General features: G+C 42.0%; 1 protein-coding gene across 3 annotated transcripts in view; it reads right to left on the bottom strand.

Moving 5' to 3' along the window:
* Positions 1-25,546, bottom strand: part of SYNE1 (spectrin repeat containing nuclear envelope protein 1) — a gene marked incomplete at both ends in the record, with an annotated part of 486,197 nt that overhangs the window by 256,724 nt on the left and 203,927 nt on the right. For all 3 annotated transcript variants that reach the window (XM_080699888.1, XM_080699887.1, XM_080699889.1), the window contains 9 exons: positions 933-1,242; positions 4,951-5,123; positions 6,487-6,778; positions 14,014-14,169; positions 15,123-15,328; positions 17,334-17,446; positions 18,840-19,047; positions 20,252-20,455; positions 22,984-23,085. In XM_080699888.1, coding sequence (XP_080556014.1) covers positions 933-1,242; positions 4,951-5,123; positions 6,487-6,778; positions 14,014-14,169; positions 15,123-15,328; positions 17,334-17,446; positions 18,840-19,047; positions 20,252-20,455; positions 22,984-23,085 — 1,764 coding nt within the window. The remainder of the gene's footprint in view (positions 1-932; positions 1,243-4,950; positions 5,124-6,486; positions 6,779-14,013; positions 14,170-15,122; positions 15,329-17,333; positions 17,447-18,839; positions 19,048-20,251; positions 20,456-22,983; positions 23,086-25,546) is intronic.

Here is a 25,546-nt window from a genome sequence, read left to right on the forward strand (position 1 = left end):
GAATAAGCTGGGCGTGGTGGCGCACGCTTGTAATCCCCGCACTTGGGAGGCGGAGACAGGAGGATCGCGCAGGTTCAAAGCCAGCCACGCTGGCTTAAGAGACCCTGTTTCCAAAAAATAAAAAGGTATAAAATAGGTCTGGGAGTGTAGTCCGAAGGTAGAAGGGCTTCCAGGAACCCCAGTACCACACACACACACACACAAATCTTTAGAATACATGAAGTTGCCTATCTATATTTTGAAGAACAAGGAAATGTAGTGTTTGCTAAGAAAAGCAATGAACAAAATATTGTATATATGAATAAAGTCTGGGAGGTAAGTAGACTTCATTTAATGTAATAAATGTAAGTGAAGGGAAAAAAAAAGCAATTTAGGCTCTGCACAACTTAGGGGGACCCTGTTTCAAAATAAAAAATTAAATAGGGCAATAGGTATGGCTCAGAGGTCAAATGCCTTTGTGTTCCATCCCCAGTACCAGACATGGAAGAGAAGGAGGAGGAGGAGGAGGAGGAGGAGGAGGAGGAGGAGGAGGAGGAGGAGGAGGAGGAGGAGGAGAAGGAGAAGGAGGAAAAAAAGGAAAAGAAAGAAAAATAAACTTTAACACTGACATTTGATGTTCAGATAGTCTTACATAGAAAGAAGATAGCTGACCAGCAAAGTAGGGAAGAGAAAAAAACAAACAAAACAACAACAACAACAACAACAACAACATCAACAAAACCCCTAACAACCAAAAGAATAATCTCAAGATTGCAGGAAGAGAAAACTGCATGGGCATTCACAGGTGATGTAAGAAGTGACTTCCTGTACCATCTAGCTACTAAACGCTAAGCATTGAGCCACCCATTCTCCAGTTATTAAATCTGTAGTTTACTCTTTCAACCTCGAGGCTCAAAGCCTCCCAGCCTTTTCTTGGCTAACCTTGCACTAACCTTGGCCACGGTTGTTATGTCCTGAAATTGCGTCTTCAGTTCCTTTTGAGCTGTTTCCTTGAAAGCTTCGTCCTGGGTCTTTTCGTAGAGCTCCCTGGACTTGGCCGTCAGCTGGTGCAGAGCTTTGGTGTGATCTTCCACCTCGGAGACGATGGCCTGAAAGTGGTCCAGCAGGGCAAACTTCTCTTTCAGGCCTGGCTGCAGGTGTAAGGGGTGCTCTACCTTTTGATCCACTGATTCCATCCACTGCTCCAACTGGTTTTTCCTCTCCAGATAATCATTCCATTGGCTAATCACAGATTCTAGAGTGCTAGAATTAATGCCACATTTCATAAATGAGTTATCTTAATATCTTTGCCCAAACCTGTTTATATGGCTAGTGTGGCTGTGTAAAATGTTTTACTGAATGCTATTGGAAGTGAAGAAAATGTGGCTTTGAGTGCAGGAGGACCACTGCTTCTCTGACCCATCAAACCCAGTGCTCAGCAAAACAAAGATTTACTTTCAAACACAGTAAATCTATGGTTAACATTTGAAGTGAGAAGCTGAAGTCATGCCAATTGTTGTACATACCATTGTTGTACATGAACACACTAATTTGCATGCTATGTTGTGAAAACTCAACACTAGGACATCAATTTTGGGGGGGTATATATCAATTCTTAATTTTCTTTGGCTTAGTTTATCTTATAAAATCAGATGGTAATTATTTGTTGACTGGAATTTAAAATTCAAGGCATTCTTCCTGAGTAAATAATATTATTAGATTGATTTTTATTTATGGATACATACCTATACCCTCAATCACACACACACAATAGCATTTTTTTATATTTATAAAAATTTTTAGTCGCCAATAAAATAGCCAGGCATTTGGTTTCCAGATAGCCAAACTAAAATTTCTCAAAGATGACATTTAAAAAAGGACTTTACAATCTTCCTCCCTCCCTTCCTCCTGACTCCTTCCCTCCCTCTTCTCCTTTGCTCTGCTGCTCGCTCACTCTCTCCTGCTAAAGATCAAACCTAGGGCTAGACAGTGCTGTCTCACTGACCGAAACCACCATCCCTATCAACAAACTATAATAAACTCGTGCCCAGTGACTTGGCCCAGCCTCCTTCTCACAAGCCAAGGATCCTGGAGTTCTGAATACTTGGTAAAGAGACTTCCAGCATGGGCTCAAAGTGTTGTTCTTGCATCCATAGGACCCTCATCATGTATACCTTAGAATCTGAAGCTTGCCTCAAGGAATTTTCTAACATGTCAAATCAATGTCACTTCTCTGTAAGGCACCCAGAACTGAATTCTTCTACAGGTACAGTGTCTTGTGAAACCTCTTAGTAGTGTCACCAAAGCCAGGGTGAATCCTACTCTACCCTTTGAGCACTCGCGAGAGACCGAGAGAGACTCTTTTGTTTTGATAACTTAATGCAATGACTTAAACATTTCTACTTCTAATATAAAAGTAATTGTCCAATTTAACTTCTTGCTAAAATAGGAAGGTAAAAGATCTGAATCTGCTTCTTGTATCTAACATTTTATTCTAACATTTGAGAAATCTTCACTCATATTTCTATTAAACTTCATGCAGCTGGCCTGTTGCCAAGCATTGGGAATTTTAATTTTTGTTCCAGAGGCCTACTATAGAATAAGAAAATTCCAGAGAATATAATTTTTTTTCTTTGCTGAACAATAGGAATTATTACTAAGATAAAAGTCCTGTTGACTTTGAGACTCAAAACCTAGGCTCTTTATCAAAGAAAAGCAACAACATCCCAAGACAAAGTCAGCCAAACTTTAGGTATAACCACAACTCATTGTTTATGTTACAGTGGACAGCTGCAGGGTTTTTGTTTCATTTTTTGATGAACTTTAATCTCCTATTCATCTATTTGCTATTATCATCTTAGACACCTAGTTCTTGAGTGGTCTAATAGTGTACATAATCTTCAGATCATGGGTTGTTATATGTGTTTTAGTATAACTTTGACTGATGGTCATTTGTCCAACAAGCCAGTTAGATTATTTGTAGATATTATGAAAAAAGAAAGGAAGATAAAAATCTTTCTCTTATATAAACACAATACCGACTGGAAATAACAATCAAGCTACTTTTATTGAACCCTGGGTTTTTTTTTTGTGTGTGTGTGTGTGTGGTACTGGGGTTCCTGGAAACCCATTTTATATTTTTATTTGGAAACAGAGTCTCTTAAGCCAGCAAGGCTGGCTTCAAATCTGAGCAATCCTCCTGTCTCCGCCTCCCAAGCATGGGAATGACAAGCGTGCACCACCACGCCCGGCAAACCCAGGGGCATTCTACATACAAGGTACGCTCCCAGCCCAATATTTTATTTTGAAACAAGAGCTCCCTAAGTTGCAGAGGGCCTCACTATGTAGCTGAGGCTGTCTGCGAACTGTGATCTTCCTGTCTCAGCCTACCCAGTACTGGGATTCCAAGTATGTGCCACCATGCATGGCTTTTCTATTCTTCATCAGTATCTTTCTTCTTTTCTTTTAATTTAAATTAAGTGTATTTTAACTGATATATAAACTCAAAGATCATATATATTAACATAGTAATGTGGTATTTTGATACATGTATTCACTGTACAATGTTTATATAGTGTTAAACATACCTATATTTTGTGTGTGTGTGTGTGGGGGGGGTCTGGGGATGGAACCCAGGGGCATTCGACCTCTGAGCCACAAACCCTGCCCTATTTTTTATTCTTTATTTTGAAACCAGGTCTCACAGAGGGCCTCACTAAGTAGCTGAGGCTGTCCATGAACCGTGATCCTCTGGTCTCAGCCTCCCGAATGCTGGGATTACAAGCGTGCGCCACCACGCCCAGCTCTAAACATACCTATTTACTCAAACATTTATCATTTTTTAGGGTTAAAAGATTCAATATACTTTTTTCTAGCTCTTTGAAAAATGCAATACATAATTATTAGCTATCGTCACTGTACTGTGCAATCCATTCTAGAATTTTCTGCTCTGATCTCACTGAGATTTGGTACCCACTGATGGATCATCCCACCCTCTCTATCCCTTCTCTCCTCAGTGTCTGGTAATCACCATTCTACTCTTAACGTCTATGAGATCAATTTGTTTAGATTCTACACATGAGTGAGACCGTACAACACTACAGAAGCTCTGTAGACATTGCTGTTATTGCTGTTGTGTGAGGATGTTCCGTGTTAAAGAACATTCTCTGGGCCTCAATCACTAAATTCCTGGCATACCCCTATTACTGATTACTGTGACAATCAAAATCACCCCACAATTTCTTACAACCCTAATGTGGGTGGTATTCCATTAGGCTGGGGAATAGATTTATATATAGTTCAGGAGCTGCCAAGATTCTAATTTTCTGTATGTTCTTTTGAAAAGCTAAATGTTATTATAGAAACACATATTCTTGCTTTGAGACTTGAGGGAGGTGTTTTCCTAATACCATATTGTGTGCAAGATTCTATGGAAAATACTTTAGAAATAAAACAAAAAACACATAACAAAGCAAAGTAACAAAAAACAACTTTTGCGTCTCAGGCAAAGGCAGGTAGGCCTACCACTGGCTAAAGAAAGGCACCTGGTAACTGCTACAGCTTGGATTCTTTGGAATGTCCCCTCAGGCCTAATGGAAGCCAGGCAGCCATGTTGGAGGTGGGGCTTGGTTGCTAAGGAGGGGACTCTGGGGTGAAGCATTGGGGATTATATATAGCCTGTCCTCTCCTTGTCTTCTCTCTTGCTTCTGGCCTCTGTGATGTGAGAGCAGAGCCCTGGAGCTCTCTCTGCTCACTGTCCCATACCCTGAGCTCCACAGACTTCACCTCTCCTAACATGGACTGAACCCTGGAGATCTCCAGAAATGTGAGCAAAAAAATCTCCTTCCTCTAAGTGTGTCCTTGGGCAGGCTGAGCAGTAACTCTGCTCTAGGGTACCTCAGGACTGCTCTGCCATTTCATTAAGCCTCTGGGTTTTATCTGGGCAAATGAACACTACAAATAGCCTTGTACCTCTGAGCATGGATGGAGGAGTTCATGACATCAGCCCACACGTTCCTCAGGGTCTCCAGCTGAGCCCGAATCACCTTCTGGCCTTCCTTGCTGCTGCTTCTCAAGGCCTGCTCCCCTTTGCCAATGGCCATGTTCAGCTTCACTTCCCCTTCACCCTTCATCAAGAGGATGTCCTAGGGAGGGAGGACAGAGGAGAGAATCCTGGGAAAGGAGAAGGATGAGGAAATTCTAGGAAGGGAGACAGATGGGGGAATCCTAGGAAGGGAGAATGAGTCCTAGGAATATAAAAACCTGCTAATAAAACAGCACCACCAACAACAAATGGTTGTTCCCTATGAAATTTAAGGTAGGGAATATTTCACCTCAGAGTGAAAATAACAAACTCTGGGTGGGCTCTATTGTAATATAATACTTAAATATTTGAGATGGGAATGTGGTATCTGGGAGTCAAAAAGTAATTTCAACTTAAGTTCTTCAAAAACTTTGGGCAACTTGACCAGAAATTGTAATTTTGTTGATTGGTTTCAAAGAGTGGAAATAAATCAGTTTGAAAATACACAATATACCTGTCAATGACCTAACGATCCTCTGCCCTTACTGCCTGGTCACCTTCACTGACTATAGTGAGAATCAGAGGTCCCACATCCTGTCCTGCTCCATTATGGCCCGTAAATGTGCCCCAATAGCACTAAGTATCAATTAACATGTTGGTCTTTCCTGTGTGACCATCAAGGCCTAGAAAACAGGAACTCTTACCCTCATGTTCTCGGCAACTTGCATAATGCTGGGAGCAGAGTAACTATTCAATAATGTTGGCTGATTATTTACTAAATAAAATAAAAATAATTTTAGAGATCTTAAAATCAAAAGCCTTGCCGGGCGTGGTGGCACACGCTTATAATCCCCGCGCTTGAGAGGCTGAGACAGGAGGATCGCACAGGTTCGAAGCCAGCCTCAGCTACTTAGTGAGGCTCTCGGCAACTTAGTGAGACCCTGTTTCCAAATAAAATATAAAATAGATCTATAGATCTGGGAGTATAGCCCGGAGGTAGAAAGCCTCTGGCTTCCACCCCCAGTACCACCAAAAAAAAAAAAAAAAAAAAAACATCAGAAGCCTTTCTCTACGTCTGGGTTTCTGATTTCTCCATTTGCTGGAGTATTATAATTATATATCATGCGGGATTCACTGCACTACAGTCATACATGCACATAACAAAATTTGGCCAACTTCATTCCCTACGACCCCCTCTTTCTCACTGACTTCCTCTACTCTCCTGGTTTCCCTGCGTTTTCATGAAGTTCCGTTTTAAATTCTTTTCTTCTCCCTATCTTCCACATATAAGAGAAAACATACAACCTTGACTTTCTGAGTCTGACTGTTGTCACTCAGCATGCTGTCTTCTAGTTCCATTCACTTAATAGCAGATTTCTTCATTTCTAACCCTCCTTGGATGCTCCCAGAACAATTAGCACCAACTCGAGCCCCCGTACATCGAATCAAATCAATCTCCGGTAGTTGCCAGTGTCCTGGCGTACCTGTATCTGTGACAGCCGCTTCTCCAAGGCCTCTTTGCTCCCGACGGTGCTCTCGGCACAGGCCAGTCGCTCCTGGACATCTTTCACCCAGGCCCACATGCTCTGCAGCGCTTGCTCCAGGGCTTCGTGCTCCTGCAGCGCCAGCTGGCAGCTCCGCAGCCTCTCCTTGGTCATCCTGAGCAAGCTCTGGTACCCAGTGAGCAGCTGGGAGCTCAGGCGGCCTCCTCTTCCCACTCTGTGGCCTTCCTCACTGAGAAGCTGCTCTCTCTGGGACAGCTTGTCGAGAGACTCTCTAAAAAAAAAAAAAAATTAAATTCCAACATTCTGGAGTGCAGGGGAATGACAAATGATTGTTGATGTTGGAGCAGGAGCTAGACAAGCGCTCACAGCTGACATGCCAGTTGAAATTAAGACGCTGGGAACTGGGCTGGCTATTTGCCTCCTTGTGTGGTCTCTCTCAATGCAGTCAGTGCCCGTCTGGGGTTGGGATTCAATTTATGCTGTGCCTGTTCCAAGAGCAGTGATTGGGCCTTCTGTCTTGCTAGGAATTCATTCTAGAAAACGGCCTGGCTTCCTCTTCAGCCCCATCTCTAGCATCTCTTCATTCCTATTTGGAAGTCTATCAACAGATTCCACAGTTCCCCAGACTCTCTGCCGTTTGGTCTACAGCCGGAGATTCTTCCTTTGTGGAAATCTCTGCCCTCTCGTTTCTCCCATAGTTGCCCCTTCAAAACTTAAGACAGGCATCATGTGCCCAAGCAGCATCCCGGACAACCCAGGAGAGGATGGAGCAAGCCGACGCTCCTCCAGCACACGCTACACATGGCTTCTCTCTGTCACCTAATATGGATGTTTTCATCCACGAAGTCATCACCCTCTAGAAGCCAGGGCTGCTACATTCATCTGCCTCCAAGACCAAACACAATGCTGGGCAGAGGCAAGGTGGGACTTCTGATCCAGAGAGCACTGTAGGAGTGCACACGGGGCTCCTCGCATGTTAAGTATCAGGCTCTCATGTGCGGCAATGTTGTGAATGCCAAGGGAAATATATAATCACTATGTGGTTTGGTACCCTATGAATTTTTCTTGTGTGTGTGTGTGGAACTTGGTTAGCCATTCACTTTTATTTATTTTTAAATTATATATATTTTTATTTTAAATTATAAATTAACAATTTATAATTGTATACATTTATAGGATGCAAAATAATGATCTGGTTTTTTGAACATAATATAGAGTACTTAGATGAAGTTGGTAAATAAATCCATCACCACGGATATTTAACATTTTTTTTTTTTGGTGAGAACATTTGAAAATTATTCTCTTAGCAATTTTGAAATATAGAATGCTCTGCTCTCTTTTAACTACATTTGCCATGTTGTTCCATAGAACTAAAAAAAAAACCAACTTATATTCCTCCTGAGATTTTGTGCCCTTTGATCATAATATCCTTACCCACCCAAACCCCAAATCTCTTTATCCACCAGTCTAGAAAGTTTAAAATTCTCAAAAGTATATCAAAAGTACCCAAAGTATGCCAGGATTTTCTTGGGGCACTGGGATGGGTATGAGATGTCTTAACACTAACCATTATGACTACTAGAAAAAGAACACAGCCAGGCATGGTGGCGCACGCTTGTAATCTTCGCACTTGGGAGGCTGAGACAGGAGGATCACACAGGTTCAAAGCCAGCCTCAGCTACTTAGTGAGCTCTCAGCAACTTAGTGAGACCCTGTTTCCAAATAAAATATAAAATGGGTCTGGGAGTATAGCCCGGAGGTAGAAAACCTCTGGGTTCCACCCCCAGTACCACCAAAAAAAAAAAAAAAAAAAAAAAAAAGACAAAGAACACAAAGTATATCTTCTACAATACCTCAATTTTCTTTTCCAAATGACCACCATGTAAATAGCATCCTATGAACCACCTTGAGATAAAGAGTTATATAACACTGCATCTATTCTAAGAGAAATCGATTATACTTGGAAGTTTTTGGTGAGACAAGAAGGTGCTTAAGCACTAATGTGAGTTAAATAATTTAAGAAAAGAGATTTCACTTGTTATTATAGAAATTGCTTAATGGATAGATTTAATGAATCTCAGATATATGTGATTTTATACAAGGCATTGCTCCAGAATGTTTAAAGTACTGAAAATATAATGAAAACACCCAGAAAACTGAGAGGTGCTAGAAGGGTGCAGGAGAGAGAGGACGGTGGCCAGCGGGAAGCTGGGTGGCCAGTGTGGAGCACGGGGGTTGCCTGGAGGAGGGGCCCATGTGGAGGAAGTGACCCCGAGAGCAAGCACACCTATGGCCATTTTGCATCTGGTCCTGGAATGTCAGACAGTAAAACTTCAAGAAGGACCACATGCTTATCAAGATCAAAGAGCCACATTTATTAGAAAAATAATGAGGAGTCAAGAAAGATACTGAATTTGGTCACTTTTTTTCAGTGCAGTTGTAGAGTACGGATGGTAGAAGAAGTCGATACAAAGGGGGGTCCAGAGCAGCCCATGAAGAAGGAATGAAAGTCAGGAGCATGCACAGTCATTTATAAAGGCTGGAAGAGCGGGGCGTGGTGGTGGTGCACGCTTGGAATCCCAACCTTCAGGAGGCTGAGACCAGAGGAGCGCAGTTGGTGGACGGCCTCGGCTGCATAGTGAGGCCCTTCACGACTCAGTGAGATCCTGTTTCAAAAATAAAAAGACTTAAAAATGGAGCAGAGAGTGTAGCTCAGAGGTAGAATGCCTCCCGGTTCCATCCCCAGTACACCCAAAAGGCTGGAAGAAAGACAGATGCAGGTTTGGTTATGTTATTGTATGTTAAGATTTAAAAAGCAAACAAAATAAAATGCAGTATAGTTTTTCACAAAGTTATAGAAAACGGCCTGGCTTCCTCTTCAGCCCCATCTCTAGCATCTCTTCATTCCTATTTGGTAGTCTAACTACCAACAGAGTCCACAGTTCCCACAGTTCATCCCCAGTTGGAATGAAGTTATTGTTTGATTCATTCTGTAAATACGTTCTAATTTTTGCACTGTACTAGACAATGGAAATATAAGGATGATAAAGACCCTAAAATCCTTGATGTTAAGGAACTCACTTTTGGGAGTTGGGGTGCAGAGGGTAAATGAAGAGTTTATGCCATAAGAAGGGTTCCCAGAGATAGAACCAAACATCCCAGGAACATCTTATAATAGTTATGAAACTGGCACACTAACAAATTCAGTAAGCCTTCTCCTTCTCCTTGATTTAAACTTGTGCAGATTCGGGTAATGATAGATTGAACACATATTTTTTTTTTTTTTAAATTTTATTTTATTGGTGCACTGTATTCATACATCATAGTGGGATACAAACTTTTGTAGACATACATGCACACATTGCCCAGTCAGCCCCCACCCGATCCCCACCCCATTCTCTCCCCATCCCTCCCTCCCATGCTTGGCTTAGTGGTTGACATCTAGTATTATAGCAATTTATCCAAAATTAAAAATGATAATCTCACATAACAGTTTCATTTGTCTGATACCAAGCTTTTGATGACATAAAGATAACATTTCAATATTTCTTTTTGCTTTCTTTCTTACCAGAGAATATTTTTTTCTTTTTTTTAGGTGAAACTATCATATATTTATTTTTCAGAAAAAAATCTATCCTGATATGGAATATGGACTCTAGATACCCAAAACAATCTCGAAGCAAAAACAAAGCTAGAAGATGTATATTTTCTGATTTCAAACCATATAAAGCTACAATAATTGAAACAGTGTAGTACTGTTCTAAAGGCAGATATATAGACCATTGGAGTTAAATACAAGCCTAGAGCTAACTTCTTCCCTATATTGTCAAGTTATTTTTGACAAGGTTTCCACGAAGATTTGGTGGTGGAAATAATAATCTTTTAACTAAATATTGTTGAAAAATAATAATTACATGGAAAAGAATAAAATTGGACTCTTACCTAATCCCACATACAAGTATTAACTCAAACTAGATAAAAGACCTAAATATAAATCTTAAGACTATAAACTTTTAGGAGAAAATCTGGGTCATAAAACCTCACAACATTGAAATTGGCAGTGATTTCTTGGATATGATTTCAATGGCACAGGCAACAGAAGAATATACAAACTCCCTAAAAAATAAAAGAAAATATTGTATATCCAAAGACAATGTAAACAGAGTTAAAAGTTACTAATAGAATTGGATAAAATATTTCCAAATGCTATATCTGAAGGTATATTAATATTCCAACTAGAAATCCTAAAAATTAACAACAATAAAGGCAAACAATACAATTTAGAGATAGGTAAAAGACTAACATAAATAATGAATCTCCACAGATAACCAATCTTAGTTGTCTGTTGGATGGAAACTCTTGTTTCTCTGGTTCTGGTGAGTGTTACCTATTTCTTCTTTGTAGTTAATTTCTTTGAGTATTTTCTCTAGCGCTGGTTTTGAAGACATAAATTCCTTCAGTTTCTGTTTGTCATGGAAGCTTCTTATTTCTCCATCTAATTTGATAGAAAGTTTTGCTGGATAGGAAATTTTTGGCTGGAAGTTGTTTTCTTTCAGAGTTTGGAATATGTTACTCCAAGCCCTTCTGGCTCTCATGACTTGGTTTGGGAAGTCTGGAGTGATTTTAATTGGTTTGCCTCTGAATGTCACTTGGCCCTTTGTTTTTGTTGCCTTTAAGATTCTCTGCTTGGCTTCCACATTGGTCATTTTGACAATTATGTGGCGTGGGGATCCTCTTCTTCGATCCTGTCTAAAGGGAGTTCTATAAGTTTCCTGGATCTGTGTATCAACCTCTTGCTCTATATTTGGAAAATTTTCTGCTATTACTTCCTTGAAGAGATTGTTGATCCCTTTGGTATCACTTTCTTTTCCCTCCTCTATTCCAATTATTCTTAGGTTAGCTCTCTTAAGATGGGCCCATATTTCTTCAATGTCAGATTCCTGCTGTTGGATATCTTTTTCTAGATTAGAAACTATGCATTCATTTTTGGATTGCTCATCTTCTAAGAGCGAGATTCTGTTCTCCATGTGGTCTAATCGGTTGTTTGTGCTTTGAATTGAGGCCTTTACTTCATTAATTGCATCCTTTATCTCTTTTTGGCTCTCTCTGAGTTCTTTTCGAAGCACCTCTATTATTTCTACAGTTATTTTCCTGATTTGATCTTCTAGAAATCTCTGATTTTCTGTTTTATCAGGTTCTGATGTTGTGGGGTTGTGCACATTCATTACTTCAGTGTTATTCCTCTTTCCCATGATTTCGGAGGTTTGTGCCTTCTCTGGGTTCTTCCCTTGGGTCACTATGGCTTCACTTAAGGTGCTCTGGATCTCGAGTCTGTATTATCTCAGACCCTACTACTCCTTTACTGGGTTGTATCACAGAGTCTCCGACCCAGGGAGTCGATAGAGGCTGCTTTAAACTATGGGGGGTGCCAGGTTGCACGCTCTCCTATGGTGTGATATCTCTGCCACCACCACTCCCTCACTGGTTCAAGTCCCAGAGGCACAATACTGGGATTTCTCCTCTGTGGCCCGCAATTTGACTCACTGTTCTTGAGTACGTAGATGTAGCTGTACTGGACTCGGTGAATTCACTGCTGCTGCCGCCGCCGGTGGCAATATGGCGCCTCTGCCACACCCTCGGCCATGAGGCTGGCGTATTTTTTCTTCTCTGGTTTTGATTTCCACTCTGAATCCCTGCAGCGTGTGCTGAGCTCAGCCACTGGGAGCTTTAAATGCTGTCTGCGCCGAAAGATCCCGCCTGGCTGTTCCGCAGCGGGTCACCTCGGCTTGCTGTAGCCGTCCGCTGAGTTCGCCGCTGCCGCCGGCAGTATGGCGCTGCTGCCGCGTACTCGGGCGCGTGTGTCTCCTCTGTGGCCCTGAGCTCTGTTCTCAGTCCGCTTTCTCTCTGGAGCCTGGTGGTTTTTTTGTTTTTCTGGTGATGGTGTTTTCTGGCTATGAAAGGTGCTCTTTTTGTGGTAATGGAGATTGGTTGTTAGCGGGACTCTTAAGCCCCGCTTTTCTCGGTCGCCATCTTCCCGGAAGTCTCTTGAACACATATTTTTAAAAATTGTGTCTATATTGAAAATGTGCAGTGTTTTCTCTTTGTAATTATTCCCTAAAAACACATAGAAAACTATTTACATTGTCGTAGGTATAAGAAATCTAGAGGTGATTTAAAGTACGCAGGAGGATGTGTATAGGTTATAATGCACAAGCCACTGTATACAAAGGACTTGAGCATCCTGGATCTTGGTATCCATAGGTGACTTGGAACCAATCACCCATGGATACTAAGGGATGGATGATTTTAGTCATCAGTATGGGTTCTGCTTTTGCTATTCATTTGTTTGCATGTTTTTTTTTTTTTTCCAAGATAAAAACAGTAGGCATAGCTGTGCACACACCTGTAATCCCAGTATTTGGGAGGCCAAAACGAGGATTACAGATTTGAAGTCAGCCTCAGCAACTTAGTGATACCCTGTTTTAAAAAATAAAATATGGCTGGGGGTATGTAGCTCAGAGCTAGAATGCTCTGGGTTCAATCACTAGTTAAGAAAATACAGAAAACAAAAAAGAAGATTCAACAGAAATAGAGAATAACTATGCTCTGCTCTGTATTAGGTAATTTTTTGCTCAGTTGGTGATTTAGCAAATTGAGATGAGTGAGGTCTATCCTTTTCTGCTCCATAGTCAAGTATGCCTGCTCTTGAAAAGGGTGATTAAGAAAACTGAATGTTTGGTCAAGCTGTACCTTTTTCATAGAAAGTCATCTATCTTTCAGTGGAGAAGGAACAGCTGCAATGCTGGGGGTGAAGCCTGAAGGTGGTAGGGTCAGAATCACAGACCAGAGAACTTTGCCTGTGAAAGGAGCCTGCTGTGCTTCCTCAGTACAAAAGAAACAAGGAGAGGAAGAGCCAGAGGAGAGAGGAGCCACGGGAGAGACCAACTTAATGACCACGCCCTTTGCTTCACTGACAATGCTACAAGGAAGGATGGACAGGAAGATGGAACCGAGGCTGCGAAGTGTGGGAATATTTGGAAATTGGGATCTGCTGCGTTGCTTTTGTAACTTTAAGGTCATTGTGAATTGACGGTTTTCTTTTTTTCCTATCAGCTTCATATTATGTTAATCAATCTTCAAAATAACTCAACAGAAGAAGGTACAATATTCTCAACAAAACCTTTAAAGGATACCATCAGAAGTTACTAGGATAAGTGGCCTTCCCAATCCCCCCCCCCAAAAAAAAAAAAAGGAAAATGAACTGGGATGAGTACAAGCTCCTATATCTAGCCAACTCTCTTCGGAAAACCAAACGGCAGCTAAGAATACAGCACCATCCTTTGTAATTTCAACATCTGGAGATGAAAGAAACTACAACCCCAAGCCAATCAATCACCATCCAAACTCCAAACCAACAGACTGACTACTTTAAAACATGTTAGCAATAACCTGCTGCATTCCCATTGTTTCTTTTATTCCATACTTGTCTTTATTGTTGCACCATACCTTGCAGCCAGCAGTTCTCCCAGGAACATTTCAACTTTATGGACTTCATTTTTCTTCTCAGGAATATGCTGTTTATTTTCTCCCATGTTTTCAGTCTTTAATCTTTCTTCCATTTCCTGGATCCATAAGTTCAGTTTTCGGTGCTGATCTTCAAAGCTAAAGAAAATAAAAATATCTTAGAGAAATTACGATGTGCTCAGTATAACAGTGCTTACTAATAGCTGAGGCCACACTGTCTTTCATATGGCAATTAAGATCTCATAAATTTTCAAGTTATGAAGAAAACTCAACAACAAGCCTATCCAAATTGTCCTTTACTCAGTAACAAAGAGACAAATCATGGTACTTTTTTTTAAACTACAAGCATAAGAAATATCTTAATCTAGCTGAATTGCTTTCATAGCTGCTAACGGACAGTAAGAGTATGATCTCATGTCAATATGCCCTTAATTTTGTTTCTTACTGGAATCAGTCCAGTGGATAAGTGGGGCAGAGGAAACATTGGGAAAAGGAGGGAAAGTGGTCTCTGTTTCTTAAGGGCATTTGAAATGCACAAAAGCTCTAAATTTCAATAATAATGTAAGCTGCCCAAGAAACATGGATAATAGGCAAAACATCAGGCCACCAGAAAGGTGATTGGATTATACTGACACTTCTCTCTGTAATGAGGATTTTTTAAAATCCTAGTTTTATAGTCATCCCCTTAACATATGCTACTGCTCAGACTCTTGATCTACAGAATTTAATAGATTTTTTTTTGCTATGATGTGAAGAAAAATCTTGGACAATATAAAAACAATTCTATCAAAGGTCTGCTATCTTAAGTTAGCTAAAAAGACAAAATTACATGCAATTATGTCTTTATAACTACTAGTGATTATAATCCCCTTGTTTTTTCTATATAGGAAATAAAGCCAAACGATAACTTGAGAGTCTGAGCAATTGGTTATCATATCCCAATGAATCTGTAGTTAATGTAGGGCAAAGTTCATTATAATTTAAATTCACAATTTCAAGTGTTGTTTGTTTCTTCACCTGACACTTTGCTCTAGGTCCCTGAAGACACATGTGGTGTGCCAAGCAATCTTGCGTTTGTCAGAACGCCCTACCTTCCCAGCTCCGAAATACAGTCTTGGAGGGCCTGCTTGTCTTTAAGACATTGTTTCAAAAACGCTTGAAACTCCTCATTAGCCTTTGTAATCTGTTCCTGGATGCTGCCGACGATTTGTTTGGACAAATGTGCATACAGCGTCTGTCCTTCTTGAGTCACCGCATCAAGCTTGCTCTGCCCTTCCCTGACTGAGTCCAAGATGTTCTGTTTCAGGAAGCAAAGATAATGCAAAACATTTGCTATTATTCAAATGTCCCGGTGGATGGGATCATTTATTATAATGCGAAGCTGAGTTGGTAGAGGAAGAGAAGAGAAGGTGTGAAGGAAAAAAGTTCTAATAGGGCTGGAGGGAGAATTATGGGTATAACTGAATAGAATAAAGACTCCTAATTGGGGACAAGGCTGGCCTTGCCATCAGAACCACCAAGGACAAACTAAGAATATGACCTAGCTGTAAAAGAGGATGTTCTCATTAAGATTTTGTTCTCAACCTCTCCTCATTCCCAATGTCCCAACACAGTCCAGTTTCCACCTATACACAGAGATAGTGTGACATTACTCTAACTGGCTACCCCGGCCCTTAAACATACAGCACTGCACATAAAGTCTGGTCCGTGTCAATGAAACCTTCACAAGAAGGCTCTTTTGTTGGGAGATCTTTATATGGGCACAGATTTCACAAAGCAAAAGAATCCTAGAAATTTGGAATAGCCATCCCTCTCCCCTGAGCTTCAAAGCAGAATGTCACCTGTCACCCAGGCATTTATACATGGAGTCCCACTAAGCTCAAGCTTTAGAGGGGACAACGCCCCATCTGAATTCATCATGCCTCTTGAAAAACCAGATTCCTTTACTAAAATAATCTTCCTACTCTGGCTTCTAATATAAGTTTCAAACATCACTTTACCCCCCAAGGGGCCACAAAATCCTCAGGGTTTGCATTAATTTTTTTTTAAGTTACTTTTAAGGTAAGCATTGTGGCAAATGCCTGCAATTCCAGTACTGGGAGGCTGAGACAGGAGGATAGTTCCAGGCAGGCCTCAGCAACTTAGTGAGATTCTTAATAACGTAGTGAGACCCTGTTTCAAAATTTAAAAATACAATAAAATAGCGTTGGGGGTGAAGCTCAGAGAATGTCTCTGGATTTAGTCTCCAGTATTAAACAAAGGAAAAAAAAATATTTTTTAACATTACTTAACATAGTGCTTTGCTCAGATTAGCTACTTGAAAGATTTGGCCAGACCCAAATTTGAACCCATTTTTCTGTAAGTCATTTCTTTCTTTGTTTTTTTTTTTTTTTCCTGGTGGTACTGGGGTTCCTGGAAACCCTTATACCTCCAGGCTACACTCCCAGACCTGTTTTATATTTTTACTTGGAAACAGGGTCTCTTAAGCCAGCACGGCTGGCTTCGAACCTGCGTGATCCTCCTATCTTCACCTCCCAAGCGCAGGGATTACAAGCGTGCGCCACCACGCCCGGCTCTGTAAGTCATTTCTTAACTCCACTTCATGATGGCCTTCTTCTTCCTGGATTCATATATTTTTGATAGTCAATGAAATCCAAATAATCTACAATACCCATGACTTTAATTTGAATATATTTCATCTTAAAATTTAGATGTAGTCTTAAAACAGACATAAACCATGTCTTCTTCATAAATAAATCCTCCTCAACAATAGTAATGAAAATAGTTACAAATGTACTTTTATTGCCACCAAAATTAAATTAGAAAGGCATGGTGGTGCACACTTAAATTCCCAGTACTTGGGAGGCTGAGACAGGAGGATCTAGGTTCACAGCCAGCCTCAGTTACTTAGTGAGGCTCTCTGCAATTTAGTGAGACTCTGTCTCAAAATAAAGAATATAAAATTGGGCTGAAAGTGTAGCTTGAAGGTAGAATGCCACTGGATTCAATACTCGGCACCAAAAATAAAAAATAAATAAAATTAGGTTTCATTTTGAATGAATTCAAAGAATAGTGTATAGGCCAAGAAGGAGACAAGAGAGGTCGAGACTTTTTCTAGCTTCCAGCTTTCTTGATGACTTTTTGTGCCGCCTGTCTCCATTTGACTTAGGAAGCTAAAGTATGTGTTAGGCAAGAAGAAAAGATGGATTCAAATCAGGATATTTGGGGAAAGAAATGATTTTGGTGCGATCTTGAGGCAACTGAGTAGAGTTTGGGGAAGAGGAGGACACCAGTGTTCCTACCTGGAGATCGTGGAGCTTGGCTTCTAGAACTTTGCTGTCTCCACTTCTTTCTGATAACTCTTGGGCTGCTGCTTTTACTTCCAGAAACCATTCTTGGAATTCCTGCATAGAATCTTTGGAAAATAATGAAAATCAGGATTAATTGAAAACACCGAATGACCTCCCATCATTACCACAATGAATCATCTCTGGCCTTCCTTTGTCCCATCCCGCCCCACAAAATATTCCAGAAAGAAGATGATGATGTAGAAAATAAAGTAGCGCGATTTATGGCCAAGATGGTTCATAGAAGGTTTGAGAAATAATCTCAGAAAAGAGACCTAGGACGGGCGTGGTGGCGCACGCTTGTAATCCCCGGACTTGGGAGGCTGAGGCAGGAGGATTGCGCAGGTTTGAAGCCAGCCTCAGCTACTTAGTGAGGCTCTCAGCAACTTAGCATGACCCTGTTTCCAAATAAAATATAAAAAATAGGTCTCGGAGTGTAGCCCGGAAGTAGAAGGCCCCTGGGTTCCATCCTCAGTACCACAAAAGAAGGAGGAGGAGGAGGAGGAGGAGGAGGAGGAGGAGGAGGAGGAACCTAAAGGAGATTTGTATTCCTGGAATGTCTGATTTCTCATTCTGCTTCTTTCATTTAGTAAAGGATATATAAGAATGAAGGAGCATTTGTTTTTGCTCATATGTGGAAGCTAGGGAAATAAGGGATCCAAGAGGGACTCTAGATACAGGAGGAGGCACCCCAGTGGAGCGGTGCGGGGAGTCTAGAGGAGGGAGACTTGATGAAGAACACACTCCAAATGATGCTAGGTACGTCTACAGAACTATCAATGCCAATGTCAGTATCACGCACGCGGAAGGAGAAGGAGTGAGGGGTCAGGACCAGGGGAAGCTCGCCAAGTGCTGCGTGCACGTGCGTCTCTATCACTTGGAACTTCATTATGAAGTGTGATTACCATGCACCAATAAAAAGCACGCAAAGAGAGAAATGTTCCGAGGTGTTAGGGAAATTATAATGACTACCAGGTTGACTTAGAGAGACACTTATCATTCACTTCAGAGTATATGCACAGCTATGCAGAAGCTGAATCTCAGGACCAGCAATTTCTTGGATTGTATGTCTCTTTTTCTGGCCTCTTCTAACATCCAAGCACATCATGACACATGTTTCTAGCTTAAGAGCCTGTAGTTATCTGGGCAGTGGCTGCTGGCCACTTGAACCACAGAAGTTATTTTCCACATACATAAGCTATGTGTGGAGCATCCAAATGAATTTCCACATCGTCAGAATGGTGGACTCCCGCTTTCTTAGGGAGAAAGGACAAGAATTCTTGGCAGTGTAAATGCACCCAACAAGACACTTCTGTTGCTCAAATCTTAAAGCACAAATGCATTCACAATGATATCCTTCTGGAAAGTTTCCTCAAGCTTTTGCCGGCAATTTCTAGGCAGTGTTTGGTTGGAACTTTTTCTCCTGAACAACTACTGATGCTAAGGCCCATCAGAGCTCACCATTGAAATGCTTTTCCAGAGAGTCCTGCAGGCCAGCCTGGGTTCTGGAGCACAACTGGCCCACGGCTTCCTGCTTCTTTATGAGCCCCGTCATTGCCCGACCCAGGCTCTCCAGCTCCGCCGAGTGGTACCTGCGGCACAAGCTGTTGAGGTTTTCCTGGGTGGAGCTGATGTCACTTTGCTGACTTTGAAGTTCTTTTTGGATCTCCTACAGAATAAGAGACATCATATTTAAGAGCAATACTCCAATCACTTACCATAGTGTTCTTTTTAAATCTGAATTTGATGCTGTTGAAATTCACTCATGAGAACATAAATGGTGGGATTTTTTTAAAAATATGTGTAACAGATCTGTGTTGGCTCTTTCATAAATTTTCCCAGTTCTCCTTGGTAACAAACAGCTTCTGGAAGTAGCTAGAATTTGATTATAGTCTAGGATGTCCAGCAAATAGAGCCATCCTTGTGCATTTAGCCCATGATCTTGGGCTTAATTATTTGATTAGAAGCTGTCACCGTTCACTTTCCTCAGTGGGCTGCTTGGGTTTTGCTTCAGGGTCACAGGCCAACTGCAGCAGTAATTAGTTTAACAATATAGCCTCATGTATAGTAAGAATATATATATTAAAATGAACAGAATAGGTGCACACTCGTAATCCAGTACTTGGGAGGTTGAGATAGGAAGATCACAGGTTCAAGACCAGCCTCAGCAACCTAGTGAGACCCTAATTTAAAACAACAAATAAAAATGGGAGGGGTGTAGTTTGAAGGTAGACCGCCTCTGGGTTCAATCACCAGTCACACACACACACACACACACACACACACACACACACACCCCAGAACATACATGTTAAGAGATCAAGGTGACACACATCCTTTACAGACAGTAGATCAGAAATGTCATCCATAATTCTGGACAGATGACATGGAAGTGAAATGGTTCTCATATTTTTACTTCTCCAAATTGTAGCATTCTCTAGAAGAAAGCAGTTCCGTTGGCCATATAGGAATTAGGTGATAAAAAACCATCTAACATTCAAGTTGGAAAATTAATAGGAAGTCCAATAGCTTCCCTATACTTTGCCTATAGTCTGTACTCTCTGTCTGCCAGTTTCTCTCTGTGTCTTTCTCTTTCTGTCTGTCTCCTCTCTCTCTCTCTCCCCATCACATAAACACACACAGATAGATATAAAAGTACAGCTCCTGCGCAGAAGTTTCTGGTTTTATTTAGATCCTTCACCTCTATTTCTTAACACCTGCAATCCGTTCTCCACATGTCACTCGCTTTGCCGTCTGGCCTCAGGAACTGGCTGCTCCGGGTGCTAATGTGAGCAGGGGAAGGCAGGGACGGGGCCTGGTGAGCAGAAGCGGCCGCACTTCTCACGGGAGGCACAGAAGAGCCCATCACCCACCTTTACTTTCCTCAGCCCTTCACACGCCTCAGCCTGGGCGCAGCCCCTCAGCGATTCTTCCACTCTGCTCAGCCACGACGTTACGTCCTTGATAAACTTCTCCACGTGTGTGGTGCGAGCGGTGAACTCCTTCAAGGTTCCTTTCGCTTCTTCGGTTAGTTCTCTGGCATGCTCCAGTTTCTGCCTCAGATCGGCTTCTATAAACTACAGACAGAGCAAGACTTCATTAAGATCTGTGAGGACTCGAGGAACACTCACTCCGTAGGAACTCCGTGTGTGTGCAGCTCCGTCAAGCGCACGGGCGCCTCACACGGACGCCGCTCCGGCGCTCGGACGCTTTTCCAAGAGGAAAACCAGTGTGTGTGAGTTGCCAAACCTATCGAGTGACGGGAAAACGGCAAGAGTGGATCGCAGCTGACACCAGGAGCTAACATGGCATTTTGACTGAGGTTTCGGAGCACGTGGAGGATCACTGTCTGAAAGCAGAGCTAGGCCTGCACAAGCTACAAGGAGGGACCAGAAACCTGTGCTTAACTCTCTGAGGAACACGCACGGATTCTGCCCAGGCGCAACCTCCACTTGGGACAAACACCCTATACGGCTTTTATGACAAAGGAATTTTATCCCTGCACCCTACATTTCCTGGGAAACGTCCAGTGGGACTACATGTTTTCTCTTACTGGGATGATGTATTCCAGGAGAGTTGACTTCTCTGCTCCATAACCAATAAAATTACTTGTAGTCATTTTAAAACATAAACTACTATCAGTTCTACAATCCAAAGATGCAGGTCTATGTGGTGATCAAAGCTTTGAACTTAAAGTCAAGGCTTTCTTTCTTTCTCCCAGCTCAGGCCAGGGACGGGCAGGGAGCCTGTGTGTAGAAGGGACCAAGCGTCTCTTTCTTCTGCTTCACTGTTTCTACTCCCCGCCTCATACGTTCTTTGGCCCCTTGGGCTTGGGCTGGCAGGAGGTGAGTGAGGAGTTCTGAATCCTGGGGCAACTTTGTGAGCTGGCAGCCGAGTTTCTCTTGAGTTCATTCTCTCACCAGCCTCTGTCTATGAGTTTTCCTGACATCTCCCTCACAGCCAGGACCTCTTGCTGCAGTTCCCTGGATGTGCAGCGAGGCTCTTTTCTACCTCTGTATTTTCTTTGTCCTTAGCCCTTTAGTGTCTTGCTGCTGAGTCCGCTCATCCTCCAAAAAGCTTTCTTAGCGTGCTCTTCCTCCTCTCTCATGACTCAGTTCTGGGTCAGAGGCTACCCTCCTGCACACCCACCCCACAACTAACCCAGATGAGGGCCACACTCCTGCACTACCCCACAACTAACTGAGATGCTGGCCACACCCAACAGTCATTCCTCCTATGGCAAACATATCAAGTAGCCCGGTCTGCCTGTCAGGGGTTAGAAACTAGACCCTGGTACCTGCCAAGCACAAGGGACAAGTGATCGATTCTTCAGGCATTGCTACTGAAATCCTTCTGCCTAGACTCAAGGTAAGTTAAAGTACTTTCAGGTCTCTTCCTTGATACACATAGGACTCCTTCTCTCTTCTTTCTCTCAAGTCAAGAGAGAAGAGAGAAAGAGAAAAGAAGGAGAAGGAGAAGGAGAAAAGGTGAGTAGTTTGCTTCCCAAACCCAGGCTCAGTCTTCCTACTGCAATCGTCCAACTGTTGACCATTCATGTGCCTAAAGAAGCTGTCCTGTGCACGCACGAACACACACACACACACACACACACACACACACACACACACACACACACACCTCTTCTCTTTTAGTTGGTGTATGAAGCGCATCTCTTTGGCCTCTTATTTTTAACATTGCTGTTACGTATATCATCCTCTGAAGGTACCAGGTGATAGACATGCAGTCTCAGAGCAAAAGCCTGGCTGATCCTGAGTGTTTGTTTGATTTAGTACAAAGCGTTTAACTAGAGGAAGAAGAAATACAATGGAGAGAAAGCTCACAAGAACAGCAACAAATATAGAGGGCACGGGGCAGCAGCACCCTCAAGCAGAATCCAGTGTGGCTGCAGCCAAGAGACCTACCCGCTGGGTGCTTCCAGGACTCAGGCCCTGCAGTAGCCCAGGCTTCCTGGCTGGCCCACTCACTACCCTGTCATGCAAAACATGGTTCCCATCGACAGTGGTGACCCTTCCAAATCCAGTTATTGAATAAATGCGTTATCGAAATACCGGTAAGAACATCAATAGTTATAAAACTAATTTCTGTTTCTGTTTAGGCTTAAAATGATCCATGAGACGAGCTAGCTGATAATGTTCCCAAAATTTAGTAAGGTTAAAAGAACTACTCCCATAATAGTGGAATTGGAAATAAGTTATTAGTCCCAGCACAAGGAATTCTATAGATGTTAAGATTTGAATCCCATACATAAGGGCCACATGTTTGCTTGAAATTATGATGATGCCAAGCCTGGTGGTGTATGCTTGTAATCCCAGTATTTGGGAGGCTGAGACAGGAGGATCGAGGGTTTGCAGCCAGCCTCAACTACTTAGTGAGGCCCTCTACATCTTGGTGAGACCCTGTTTCAAAATAAAGAATAAAAAAATAGGTCTGGGGGTGTAGCTCAAAAGTATAATGCCCCTGGGTTCCCAGTGCTGAAAAACAAACAAACTATGATGATAACAGAGACTATATATATTTGAGAGAGACAGAGAACAAGAGAGAGGCCAGGATATGCCAGCTATTACAAAAGTCATCGAGTGCTTACCTGAAGGTCTGATGGTGTTTCTGCATTTTTCGTTAATTCTTTAAGATCAGTAACTTTGGAATGCAATTCTTCCAATTTCAATGCTTTGTGTTTAACTTCAGACTACCCGAAATAAATGACAAAAGAGAAAAAGCTTCACTAATCAAAAACACTGATGCATCACATTTAGCATTTCGCCATTTCAAGAACTGGCACTTGGTATCTTACCAAGTGCCAGCCAGTGTAAACAAGGATCTCAGTGTCATTTTCTGAGGGATGTTATTATTTATAAATGTGGAAAATGTTACAACTAACGGTCACTTGGAATGTGAGGGAAGATAGAGAACTCCTCTTTCTCCCTACCCTCTTTTATTAGAATAAAAGGTCCTGGAAAAAATTAAACACCAACCCAAAGCCTTGAGTCAGTGGGGATTTCCACTGGGCTGTCATTTAGTTATGAAAAGTACTATTTTGCTAGTTACTATGGCAATGTTAAACCCTTGCAGGAGCATTGCAAAGAAAATACACTTAGGGAGTGCCTAATAACTGTACATTATAGGTAATACAAAAGAAACATTTCAAATAAAAATGCACACCACCTTAAAGCACAAATCAGATTACTTGGAACAATAATATTTCCCCCACGCCCTTTTGCACCAACAGTAACACACCAAAGGAAAAAGAACAAAGAACTACATTGAACAAAGATGCTAAAGAACTTCAGTTTCTAAGGAACATTCAAATTATCCCCTCAACTTAAAGATGGCATTTTGATGCTTGGTGGACACTGAAAAACTTCCTCCTGCCTGAACTCACATGATACAGGGTAAGATGATGTGGACCTCACTGTCAGGCCGCCTGGCCTCTGCAGAAGCCGGCTGGGTGATTACGGAATCAGGCTTCCAACCCACACAATCACTGCGCTGCAGGAAGGGTACCATCAGGTGCTGGCTGGCTCCGGGAAGGGTAACATCAGGTGCTGCTGGCTCCAGTTCACTGGCTCTCATGACTGGTGCACCACACAGACTCTCGCTAAAGCACCCATCTCTGGGGGCCTGAGCTTGGTCGTATTCAGTGTGGTTTAGGATACACTGGTTCCCTGGATGTCTGAGGTCAGTAGTACTAGGCTGGTTTAACAATGGCCTCTCCTCCCTAAAACAGTGCTGCAGCTTGTACCGGGACTTCAGGCTAAAACACAACAGCACTGCGCTCGGAGAGGAACCACATGGAGGCTGCACTCTTCTGGCTTGGGTTTCCCTCTAATGGCTCCTGTGTTGAAAGCGTGTCCCCAGGCAGCAAGGTTCAGAGGCGGGGTGTGGAGGAGGAGGTAGGTCTTGGGGTGTGGCCCTGGGGACTATATGGGTCTCTGGTCTCCTCTCCTGCCCTCTCTGCTTCCAGCCACCATGATGTGAGAGCAGCATCCCCCCAGCGTGCCTTGCCTCTGTGGTTTGTCACTTGGAGCTGGCCGACTATTGATTGAATCTCCAAAACTGTGAGCCCGAATAAATCTTTACTCTTCTAAGCTGGGCTTGTTGGGTGTTTTGGTCACAGTGACAAGAAAAGTGGATTAAAACACACATCATTCCATAGTATCTCTACTATCTAGAACACAGATGTAACATACGTCAATCTACTGGGTTACCAAGGACCTAGATAATGTAATTTTTGAGCATTTATTGACTTTGTTTTAATAGAATTTATTTGATTGCACATTTACTTGCACCCTAATTTTTAATAACAATTATATTTAACATTGCCATAAGATTGATGAAAATTTAGCAATCTACTCTCGTGAGCTGGTATAAACACATCTGAGTTGTAATGTTAATTAAACATCGTCAATAACAAGAGGTCTCGGTACCGTTCTCTCCTGACTGTACTTTTATTCTACATAATTCCCTCTAGCTCTGACTGCTCTTAGAAATTAGATTATAAAATCTCTCAAACATTATTTGAGTCAGAGAGCACTGAATAGCTTAGACAATACCCGTCATTAACCTATATATTTTTGACCACGGTCATTCATTTACTTACCACGTTAGGTTCTGTGTGGCAGCAGGCACAGTGCTGGGCACCAGGAGCCCAACCAATATGAATAGCTTTTGCCTTTACTAAGAATACAATTGATTTTTGAGAAACAGTTATCTCTTCTTACTCTATTTCCCCTTATCCTATTTTTCATCAGAGCAAGTTACTCTTTTGACATTTTGCATATAATTTAAATCGTAATGTAAATAATGCAAATTTCATGAGGATAGGGACTTCGTTTACTACTATATTTTCAGGGTCTAAAATAGTTCCTAATATGTTATAGGCAATCATTAAGAATTTGATAAATGAGTCAGTACATGAAAGTAATAAATGGGAATAAAGGAGTTTAAAATCAATTGATGACTAAAGTGTTTGAAGGTCAGAAACTTTTCCTGAGAGCCTTCACTTCTGTCTCGTCTTTCTCCATTTCCAAGCAGGAAGTGAAGAACCCAGCACCAAACATAATAGTAGCACTCTGTAAGGACACAGCGAACAGACTCGCTTTTTTTCCTTTTTGTGGTACTAGGGATGGAACCCAGGGGTATTTTACCTC

The sequence above is a fragment of the Muscardinus avellanarius genome, assembly GCF_963383645.1.
Source record: "Muscardinus avellanarius genome assembly, chromosome: 8".
NCBI lineage: Eukaryota > Metazoa > Chordata > Mammalia > Rodentia > Gliridae > Muscardinus > Muscardinus avellanarius.